Source organism: Malus domestica, chromosome 10, assembly GCF_042453785.1.
Source record: "Malus domestica chromosome 10, GDT2T_hap1".
Taxonomy (NCBI): domain Eukaryota; kingdom Viridiplantae; phylum Streptophyta; class Magnoliopsida; order Rosales; family Rosaceae; genus Malus; species Malus domestica.
This window is the reverse complement of record NC_091670.1, coordinates 39,580,316-39,591,937: the sequence shown is the minus strand read 5'-3', so window position 1 is coordinate 39,591,937 and position 11,622 is coordinate 39,580,316. Positions and strand designations below refer to the sequence as shown.

Below are 11,622 nucleotides of genomic sequence, written 5' to 3'. Positions count from 1 at the left end.
TGCTTATTAAAATGCATCCATTGGGTGGTATATTATGATTAATGGATTGATGTATGTTTCAAAAGGTGAATAGCCATCTCTGATACCATACTAAAAATGCGAACATCGAACTCAAAACCAACAAGGATGAATGAAGAGACGAAAATCATTTAACCTAAAATGCAAGGCCCTAATTCCTCGACATGGATTCACAATTTCAACATAACATGGGTACTATGTCAACCCACATACCTGTAATCGTGTTTACATTTGCGTATGAAGAATGAGGATTTTCATGGTCTTGTATGAGGCATAAATCTTCTCAAGATCTCACTGTTTATAACTCAAGGACTAGACTATACATATCACTCAAATTGAATTTGACGCTCCTCATTAACTTGTTTTGCTAACCTACCTAACACAAATAAATTTTTTTTGTCTCTATCCCACAAACCAAAGATCTAAATTCTTTGGTCCTTAAACTCTGTACACTGACGTTCATAGCGGATCTAAATTCGTATTGTATGATACTTTTCTAAAGTAAATGATATATCCATCCAAACAAGGGGGAAAAAGATAAAGTTTTTGGTCAAAAGATTGAAGTACCGAAAGCTATTATACTCTTTTCACCAACTAATTAGTGGAAAATTAACTTAAGCCACGTTGAAAACTTGAAAGCAACGTTGAGTATTTAGTCTACTAGTAATTCGATCGTTGTTAAGCTTTCAAAGAGACAAATTAGCGGTCTACTACTCATTAGTCTAATATCGACGTTGTCCAAAACTTAACCATCTGCAAAAACACTCTTTTACATTAAAAACAACCAACCAAATTTGTAAATCAAACTAAACCCACTAAAATCTGTTGTAGCAAGAAGCTAATATATATTTTATTGGCTCTTTCATAGTCCACAAACTTGATCTTTCTCAAAGCATGAACACTTGAGCATTTTCATGCAAAAATAGAGACAATATATATCATAAATAAACATTAGAAAAACCATTTATCTATCTTTAATCATGTTCTTTTGTTTTCCACTCAAACATATTACCATACATACGTATCAAAACACAGCAAAGTGGTACTACTCAAAACAAGTCTCATGGCACGAACTGATCTTCGCTCTGTTGCTCCTCCTCAGTCTGGTACTCTTCCATGGAGTTATAGGTGTTCTGATTCGCATTTCCGTTGCCGTAATTACGCCTGTTATTGTACCAGTTTTTCGAGTCCACAACCCTAGAGTTTCCATACTGGTTCTGGTTGTAGTTGTTCTCGCTTCTCGCGTCGTAGTAATACTTGCCGTTCTCCAAAAACCTAGTGTCACTCATCCCCTGCTTCTCAAAATTGTAGTAGTTGTTGTTCTGGTAGCCGTTCGGGGTGGCGGTGGTGGTGGTGTAGCTGCTCTGACCGAACCTCGTGTCGCTGAGGCCATTAGGGTTGGCCTCAAAGTTGTTGTTGTTCTGGTCGTTGTTAGGGGTGGCAGAGGTGGTGGTGTAGCTGCCTTGAGCGAACCTCGTGTCACTGAGGCCATTAGGGTTGGCCTCAAAGTTGTTCCCATTGTAATAGTTGTTTTTGTTGGGATTGTAGTGGGTGTTGTACCTTTCGGGGTAGTTTGTAGTGTGCTGCTTCTCTGTCTCGGTGGCGTAGGTGGCAGGAGGCAGCTGGCCGGACTCATGGCCGTAGAGGCCGTATCCGTTTTGAGTCTCTTGAACAAAAGTTGGCTCTAGCTCTTTTTCTGGATTGAAAACAGGGGAATCTGTTTTTGGAGTCTCTGTTTTTGGGGACTCTGTTTTGGGGAGCTCTGATTCCTTCACATTGTTGCTGTTGGAGCTGGCGACTTTGCTAAAGAATTGGCTGTCTCTGGCTTGAGCTTGGAGAGAGAAGAGGATGAGAGAGAGGAGGAAGAGGAGAGAGAAGAATTTGGGAGGAGGAGGAGCCATGAGTGGCAATTGTTGTGGGAGGCAACTGCTGTGATGTGAAGTGAGAAGTGTGGGAGTGTTGTAGTGCAGGGAGAGCTAGTGGGTATTGCATTGTTTATATAGAGGACCTTTTTCTTTTTCTCCACCAATTTTTTCAACTCATCAGGTGCAAAATGGGGTGGAGGATGAGTGATGGTTTCTGGTCCCCACTTTGGATACAATTGAGCACTTTGCTCCTTTTTCCAGTTAGTAAGTTTTTTTTTTCTTTGTTAAGACTATTGGAATTGTTTGGAATGAGATCATTTCCAAATCTTTGCCTCAAAGCAGACGGATTCAGAAATTTAGACCATTTGATTTAACTTTTACGGTTCTATGAACCCATTTTATTGGCCTAACTCACGCACAAACTCACGCCCTCATCTCCTCGTCTCTCTCTCTCTCGAATGGCCTGGTTTTTCAAGCCCATCTAATCCTGAGGTAGAGATATGACGATGATCTAATTTCGAATTGTTTGGCTCTTTAGACTCTATTTCATTGATTATTCATGTTAAAAATTGATCTCATCCCCGTTAGCCACATTCCCATTTTAATTTTATCTACAAAAACCTGTCATTTGGCTTTAAACTTGTTTTATAAGAGGAGAAAAACTTAAGTAGAGACACCTCAATGACGTTATCTGTAAAATATTTCTCACAAAAGTATAAACTCTCTTTGTATTTTAGTGTCCACCCGACCTCATATTAATGTGAGAAATGCACTAGTAAAACAGCACTACCGAAGTTTTTCTTCTTTAATACGGTGTAATAAGCATTTGCTAACAGAAATTTGCTTATGACCATTGATTATTCTTTCATTCTAAGCAAGCCGATTATATGATAAGATGAATGAGAACAACAACAACCCAGCTAACACAATTAATAAGGGAATGTGAACTTTAATTGAGGGTGCTCATGATGTCCCCTAAAGCTGAGGGAAAAAAAGAAGAAGGAAGGATGCAATCTGCATTGCAATATCACAATTCACAAAGGATCATTTTGGAAGGAAAAAAATGCAAATGGTGACGGAAGAGTTGAGTACCTCTCCGGACCTCACTGTTCGGAGGCTAAAAACTAACAAATTTGGACTGTTCAAGAGAGAGAGATTCGGGCTCTTGATTTGTGTGAGATGATCAGTGAAATAAGTTAATGAGGACTATCAAATTTAATTTGAATAGTCTGAATTTACTAATTTTAGGTTCCGAACAATGAGATCCAGAGGATGTCAACCTCGTGCCAAAGAAGAAGCATGACATCGACATCATTGATATGGCCGTGTAATTATGCGTGGATTGTGGTGTTGGTAGGGCAGACACAGCATATGATATCATATGGTGCACGCAGCACTTGTATGCTTGGTCAAATTTACCGGAAAAGCAGACTACTGCCACTGAAGATTGATTCGTGTTCTAATCTTGACGGTGGAGGTGATTGTGATGGTATGTCAATCACGCGTATTAACGTAATAGTGCGTGATTGGTTTTGCAATGCTGTCATATTAGGTTATGCAATTTAACTTTGTATTTAGTCATTTACGCTGCATAACTACAAAACTCAAATGAATTAATTATGGATAGAAACTTCGTAACAATCTCATCTGTCATATGGTCCAAAAATAGTGACTAGAAGATGGATATATACTTCATAACATGCTCATCTGCTAATATTTACATCCCAACTATTGCATTTATCTATTAGTTAGGGGCCATTTGATAACTATTTCGTTTTTTAATTTTATTTTTCACTTTTTAAGAAACTAAAATCTTGTTTAATAACTATTTTCAGATTTCAAAAAAAAAAAAAAAAAAAACGAAAACAGAAAACCAAGAAGTAAAAACTCAAGAAAATAGTTTTTCAACTTTTAGTTTTCATTTTTTTTTAATAACTAAAAGTAGTTACCAAACAAGGCTTTTATTTGCAGTTTTCAAAACAGTGAAAACCAAAAACTAAAAACTAGAAATGAAATGATTATCAAACAACTCTTAAATTATTAAGTTATTACCATAAAAGCTGAAAAAATAAAGATGATATTGAAGTTTTTGTGGTTGGTTGCATCTTCTTCAATTCCAATTTATGTCACATTTTATTATTTTTACAGGTGAATTTTTAAGGGAAAAAAAAGGGTGGAAGGTTAAAAGAAACTTCTTCCATGATTATATATGCACCACCAGCTTCTGCCTTCCCCACCAAAAACCCTAGACCATTTCAATTGGTATCACAAAGCCAAAAGAAAGGAAGGAAGAAAAAGAAAAGCCTATTTAGCACCTTCCTGGCAGAAAATAAAGGCAGAAAATAAAGACAGAAAAAAGGGGTTGGTCTTAAAGCAGTAAATAAAACTTTTGAAAAAGCTGCCTCAAATGGTGAAAAATTCACACAACATTGTCTTTAATTAACCTATATATGATTTCCCATTTCCCATTATGTAAGTTTGTTTTCTGTAGTTACCCAATTCAAATTTAAACATTGCATACTTAACTTCGATTTTCTAGAGTAAATGACTAGCGGACAAAATTTTTACCTGAAACGAGAATGTACTCTTTTCGTAATTGATTATAAGTGAGAAATATACAAATATCATATTTCTCCGTTGTATGTAAGTTGCACTCAACTTACACCAACAAAGAAAATGACTTTAACTACCACTAGGTAGTCCAATTGTCACATCTCGGCCCAGACCTCCACCACATCTTGAGCTCGATTCTGCCGTAGCACAATATTGTCTGCTTTAAGCCCCTACCACATCCTCACTGTTTTGTTTCTAGAAACTCACACGAGAACTTCCCAGTGGATTACCCATCATGGGATTGCTCTCGCGCGAACTCGCTTAACTTCGGTGTTCCGATGGAACCCGAAGTTAGTGAGCTCTCAAAAGACCTCGTGCTAGGTAGAGATGAGAATATATATATAAGGCTTACAGGATCCATTCCCCTAGATGATATGGAATGTTACACCAACGATTAAGGATGAATTCTAGCCCGTATTTCACACGGCATGTCTTGGGTTTGATCCCTAACACGATAGTGGTCAAGAAGAGGCTGAAATGTCTCTGTCAATCTTTCCGACCTCGAAAATGTAGATTGTCGTGACAAAGTCACCAGCTGATTTTTTTTTGAAAAAATGACGTTAAACCAGTGACCTACATTGGCAATGACATTTGGTATTCAAGTTTTGCGCGTGGTAAGTGGTGTGTGCCAACTAATGTGAGTAGCCATGTGAGAATAAGTCTTCAGTGTTTGGTTACAGCAGTTACAGATTGAAGCAACTGATTGACGCAAAGGTGGGCCAATCAGTCCCCTTTCTCTCTTCTTCCATCTTCCTTCCTCATTGGGGAGGAAATTAGGGTTCTTCTTCCTCAACCACCACCATCCCTTAGACTGAGGACAAAGGAATATAATAATTAAACAATGGAACATGCTTCTGTCAACGTTTGTGCTTGACAAAGCACCCAAAACCCCTTTTCTTTTTCTTTATGTTTAGTACACTTTTCTTTTTCTTTTTCTTGGATGATGTGAAACCTGTGCGCCATTTGCGGTAGCATAGTTTTAGGGGTGTGCTATCCACACATCATTTTTTACTTTTCACACATCCTTATTAATTTATGTCCGTTGATCTTCTTCATTTCATCCGATCTGACGGCCGAAAATTAAAAGGGTGTGTGAGAAGTAAAAAGGGGTGTGTGGATATCACATCCCTAGTTTTAGTGTTTCTAAGGGGATCTCCGGATCTTGAATTTTGGAGCCAACGAATATAGAAATTCGGATTGTTCATGGAAGAGAGAGATCTGAACTTTTGGCTTGTGTGATGTAAGCTATTAAACGGACTAATGAGGCAATAAGATTTAAAATAAATGGTCCGAATATTTGAATCCGTTGGCTCTCAACACAAAAATTTAAAGAGGATCGCAATTACTCAGCGTGCCTTTAGGACTGAATTCGTTTTGCTAACCGGGTGTCTATCACTCTCATATCATCACGCCATAGGGTTTTATGTTTCTCATCTCAAAGTGTGTTTTTAGACAAGATTATTTTGCAACCGGTTTTATGTCCTCGCATTTATCTTTCTCATTCTTCCTAACGTACTATATAGACATAGATAGATAAAAACAATAAAATATGAGAATTTTAACGAAAAACTTCCCATACGGTTCACTTTAACGAAAAATCATATTTTTACACTAAAAAGTAAAAAATCAATCATGATACTATTCACTTTACCATTTATTTTATTCTTATCGTGAAAACTCAAAATTTTCAAATCATTTTTATCAGTTTTCTTAAAATATAAAACCAGTAACAGATAAAGATTCTCCATTTCTATTTGCTATTGTATTTCTTCACTTTTTTCTTGTTGTCCCTTTCTTTTATTTTTTTATTGCAGAGTAGCTTAGTAGAGTAAGTGGAGGAGCAAACCGTCAAAATAAACAACACAGATATCTGTAAAGACTACTGATTTCAGCTGAAAGCTAAGCTAGTACAAATTCATTCTTTTATACATCCCGTAAACATAAATAAAACACAGATTTCCCAGAAACCCAGATACAAATTAAGATAAAATTAACAAGAACCACTTTTGGCCAGGCTAGTACAACTTCATTTTTAGGGTAGGGATTTCCGTGTCACCACTCGTCCGCGCAAGACTCAAGAAAAACTCCCTGTATTCGGATCCCACACGGGTTCATGTGGGCAGGTCCGAATGCAGGAATCTTTGTATGTCTTGAGTGAAGGGATAACGCGACACGGAAGCCTCTACCCTAAAATTTGTCTAATTTTCGATACTAGGGTCCCAAAGAAGAAGAAAAAACAACAACATATTGGGAACCAAAATAGGAAGCAAAGGATTCACACTACTACCAAGTCGTTTTCTCCTCATCCTCTTCCTAAACCTTTCTATCATCTGCTCCTCACCCCACTGAGCTTCCTCTACGCCCTTTGCAAGGACCAATGGCGGGGGCAGCTGGTAAGGGCACTTGGACCTCCAGGAGGTCTGGGGGAGCCCTAATCTGGAGACCCTTTTGAGGAAGAGGGAGATGGCAAATTGGAGGTGGATTGGAGGGAAGGCGGATTTGGTGCAGAGGATTGGAGGGTAGTCCCAGTTGAGGTAGCAGGGGATTTGGGTGGCGATGAAGAGCTGGGAGTGGGGAGATGGTGCGGTTGTAGGGTTGATTAGGATGTGGGTTAGGGCATTGAGTTTTTGCTCCCATGTGGTGTCCTCCATTGTTTTGGTGCTTATCCTTCAACCATCTCAAAGATAAGGTTGACCTGGGGAGAGAGAGGCCAAAAGGGTGGTTCACATTTTAGCAAAGAATAAAGGTTTCTTAATGTGGTAAGATTTCAATTCTATTTCATTAAGAACTTTATATACAAGCGATACTGGAAAATGCGAAAAATGGAACTCGGAATCTTAGGGGTAAACGTGTACGCGATTTGCAAACTTTTGAAATTTGATATAATATCTTCGGGATATATGGTGTTTTTTTTTTTAAATATATACGATATTATCTACACTAAGGATGTAATGAGTGTAAATTAAGCCTCACAATAGGCTAGCCTAGCTATGATAATTTAGTTGGAATTCGTTTTGGCAAGAATCAAACTTAAGACCTCTCACTTACAAATGAAAAAAGAATACAACTAGATCATAGTACTAAGTGGTTGCGCACAAAAAAGATGTATGTAATGGTGACACATCCCAACTTAACGTTGCAAGAGTAACTTGGGATACCGCCATAATAGCTTTACCATTATAGGTAGAGTTTCTCTCCTACGCATGAGGTCGTCTGTTCAATTCTCCCCAGCGTCTCTAAACTTCACGGCCAAGGTGATCAAGTTGGTCGGACTTGCAGTCGATTTATTAAATGGCTGATTCTTTTTATACAAGCAATACCAGAAAAGAGAGGAAAGTCAAACTTGAACACAAGACGATGACACCTAAATGCTATTAACCACGTGAGCTACAAGCCTCCAAGCCCCTTGCATCAGATACATCTTTGAAATATTATACAAGGAGAATTCGACATTTGATTCGTTTATGGAATCGTTACATTCGCTCTTGTAGGCATTGACCTATGTGTAAAATGTTACAATTTAGGCCAATATAATGCTCCTGGAAACAATAGCTATCAAAATTACCTGTTAGAACGTAATCAAAATCTCGAATATTTCTTTCGTTCAGTACTTGTAACGGTTTCAACTAATGGAATTTTGATGAGAGCAGCATCCAAGCACTCATTATCGGGAAGGTAATTACTGCAGAAGCCTGGAAAATAGCAACTTCGATTAAGGGTAATATCACAAGAAAATGCTTCGACGTGAATGTATTTCTTCAGAAAAAAAGCTGTGACAGAAAGGAGAACAAAAATATTAAAGAGGAAAAAGACCGAATACATACCATAAAGAAAACTAATTCCTCGTGGGCGAGGGCTGCGGTAAATTCATTCTCTTCCAGTTTGTCTTTGATGAAATGTTGCAACTGCGTAAACAAAGTTAAGGTTTTCCGGAATGGATTAGCATAACAACTGAAACAGAAGTGTCTGGTAAATGATGAGGTGATATGACCACCTCATACAATGGATAAACGACTGAAGCAAACTTGATATTTTCACTTTATACAACCTTACATGCTTGTATGAGAATTGTTTATCGGGCGTGTAAACTGCCTAGGCTATAAACTCCAAGCCAAGCATGGGCTAAAAAATGCAAAGGTGCTTAATTATTTCTAAATTATTACACAGAATTACTTAAGGGAACAACAAGTGGCAGTAGAAAATGGAGCGGTCCTCAGCAACCTTTTGATGCATGGTGAGAAAGGATGTTCAATGAGATTTCTGAGGGGCAGGAATATATCATCAAACTAATGAAAAGCCACTATTTAGCATACGCTCATCGGCTCATGACATGCTTCTCCGTCAATGATTGATTCAACTTCCTACAGACTGAGCTTACAAAAAGGACAGCATTCCACAATGTTATGTGGGCAAGTTTCACAAAACTTTTACGGCCCAACACCTTCAAAGATCTAAGTTATATAATCAAATGTGCCACAGGATACACAAATGTACAAAGCTTCAAACTTAATGGCAGAAAGTTATATAGGTGTTCCACAGGATGGCCTCAGGGGCCTAATAAGAACATTGAAGGAAATTCTTTTTCCTACAGCTGCTACGTACTAATTAAAAAAAAAAGATTCGGTACAGACCTCGTGGTGAGACTTTTTAACTGCTTCAAAGACTCTCTTCAACTGATGCTGAGCTTGAGAGAAATAGGATCTCAAGTTGGGCCCAACCATCTTCGGCAGATGGTCATCGTAAAGCCTGTTCATGAACTGCATGCCATAAGATTCAATGGATTAATGTGAAGTTATATTAAGTAAAATGGAAAATATGTCATTCGTTGAGAAGACTTGACGCTGTCAGTGGTGACGGGGTTTGAGTTCCCGTGATATTTCACAAATACATACAATTTCACACCGACTCATACCTCCAAGAATGTGCACCTTCCAGAGCTCACTTGCCTTTGAAGCCTCATAGTCCTTGCCTGATTAAACCAATAAATATTAGTGAATCATCAAAATTCATTTCGGTAAAACTTACGAATTCATCAAGTACAGAATCCTAAGCCAGTTTCAAGTACGAAATGCTTACCTGCGTAATATAAAGAGCCTGCTCGAGTCGCTGAATTTGAATCCATTGTTCGGTAACAATGTCGGTCATCTAAAATCAAAGACAAAGAAGTCAATCGCAAAATGATCATCATACTCATAGACCGAAGATTGTAGTAAGCATATCAGTGTATAATATGTGACCTTTCGAGCCTGAGAGGCAACCGTTTTGAGCCGATCCTCGGCATCCTGTGCCTTAGACTCCAAAACATGAAGATCAAAGTTGAACTTTCTCGATGCCTCCCATAGAATCCGTACCTAAATAAGCATTCCAAATCCTAATTCTCAAATCCCACACTGAATTGAAAATTTTCAAAAACAAATTAGAAAAATGCAATGCAAACCTCTTCTTCCAGAGCATTGATCCTTCCATCGGCACGGATCGAATCGCCCTGAGATATGCAAATACAGCTAAAAATTCATACATAATTAAACTTTCTGATATAATTTCGCTTAATTTAGCGGGAAACAACGAACCTTAAGAGTGGATAAAACAGATTGCAAGTGATGGATCTTCTGCGACATTTCGTCAATGCGCTTCTCGCGCTCTTCGATACGAACTATCTTCTCGCTCAGATTCTGAACGCTTTCTGCTAAGATCGACTCTGCACAACGAAATTAACAGCTGAGAAGCAAGAATTAACTAACAAATCACTCAAATTAAAGAAAATAAAGAGAGAGCGAAGCACGAAGTGAGCGTAAATACCTAAGCGGGCGATCTTGAGGTTGAATTGGTGGAGCTGGCTGAGGGAGCTGCCGTCGCGGCCGCCGCCGTCGGGCGTGCGGGAAGGTGAGCATGTCGTTTCGGACAGAACGAAGAGAGACGACGAGAAGAAGGCGGGAAATAGAAATAGCAACGGAATCAGATGAACTGAATTTGTCATCAGCGATTGAGTGCTTGAGCTTCCCGATCTCTCGAAATTTGCAGCGATAACTGTTTTAGTTTCGGGTTTCAGTCAATCGTCAGTTGCAACGCCGTCGAGTGGCAAGAAACGACATGTCAACGACTTATTATTCCCCTTCATCGATATTACTAGAAACGTCGAAAAAAATAAAAACTTAAAATATTTTGATCGAATAAATTTGGGTAATTCTATTAACACCCCCACAATCCTATGAATACACCCCATAATTTTTTTTCGGTTAAATTTCCATTTTTACCCTGATGAATTAAGTTCTGAAGTCCAAAATAAACCTCATCCACCCCCTTATGTCGGCTGCCAACCACCACAATGTCTGGGCAAAAAATCTCAACCACTCGCCATGCTCTCTCTCTCTCTCCATATATATATATATATATGTGTGTGTGTGTGTGTGTATCCAATCACCAGCCACTCGCCGGTAGGTAATAGGGAATTGGGAGATAGAGTGTGTGAATCAAGAGTGTTGGGCAATTCTCAATCTTTTAGAGATTCGGTCTTGGCTGTCAACTTCTACGACGTGGGGGGTTTTTTATTGTGCTGATATCGATGACGGATGCCTCTTATATGGGTGGCTCGTGGTCGTCGAGCTAGCTTTTTGCCGACATTTGTTTATGGGGATGGGGTGACTTCAGAAAAATGGAGGACAAAGCTAGAATTTTATAGGCACATTTTAGACGTGGGGTGTATTCATAAAGATGTGGGGTGATAATAAAACAACCCATAAATTTATATTCTAAAATTAATACCCGAAAAAGATACTTAAAATAAACCACCATGTGATGGTCCAATTGTTGAGAATGAACTCCATGTCCGTATTTCACACAACACGTTTTAAGTTCAATTACTGAAACTGGTGAATTACATAATGGTGGTCGAGGAAAAACTAAAATGTCTTTATAAGTCTTTCCGCCTCTAAAAAGTTAACTACTGTGACAAGGCCACCAACTGGTGGGAAATTTGGAAAAAATAGCCCAAATTTGGATCATGTTTAGAATTTTAACCAACTATTATAATTATTTATAAAGAAAAACTACTGAAAATAGCTTGAAAACTTTACATTTTAACGGTAAGGACAAAATAAAAGGTTAAGTAAATAATAACATGATTAAC

The 11,622-nt window shown here is 38.3% G+C and overlaps 3 protein-coding genes across 3 annotated transcripts; all 3 read right to left on the bottom strand.

The window, feature by feature from the left end:
* Positions 1 to 1,079: 1,079 nt before the first annotated feature.
* LOC103446534 (protein E6) lies at positions 1,080 to 1,919 on the bottom strand. The gene has a single exon (XM_008385672.2). The coding sequence runs from the start codon at positions 1,917 to 1,919 to the stop codon at positions 1,080 to 1,082; it is 840 nt and encodes a 279-aa protein (XP_008383894.2).
* Positions 1,920 to 6,363: 4,444 nt separating this feature from the next.
* Positions 6,364 to 7,434, bottom strand: LOC103446372 (uncharacterized). The gene has a single exon (XM_008385464.4). The coding sequence runs from the start codon at positions 7,145 to 7,147 to the stop codon at positions 6,695 to 6,697; it is 453 nt and encodes a 150-aa protein (XP_008383686.2). The 5' UTR covers positions 7,148 to 7,434; the 3' UTR covers positions 6,364 to 6,694.
* A 405-nt stretch (positions 7,435 to 7,839) lies between these two features.
* Positions 7,840 to 11,024, bottom strand: LOC103446375 (uncharacterized). Its single transcript, XM_008385465.4, has 9 exons — positions 10,296 to 11,024; positions 10,067 to 10,194; positions 9,934 to 9,981; positions 9,734 to 9,847; positions 9,573 to 9,641; positions 9,409 to 9,465; positions 9,128 to 9,253; positions 8,321 to 8,401; positions 7,840 to 8,188 (listed from the first exon to the last, which is right to left on the bottom strand). The coding sequence occupies exons 1-9, from the start codon at positions 10,471 to 10,473 to the stop codon at positions 8,123 to 8,125; spliced, it is 867 nt and encodes a 288-aa protein (XP_008383687.1). The 5' UTR covers positions 10,474 to 11,024; the 3' UTR covers positions 7,840 to 8,122.
* Between the last annotated feature and the right edge of the window lie 598 nt (positions 11,025 to 11,622).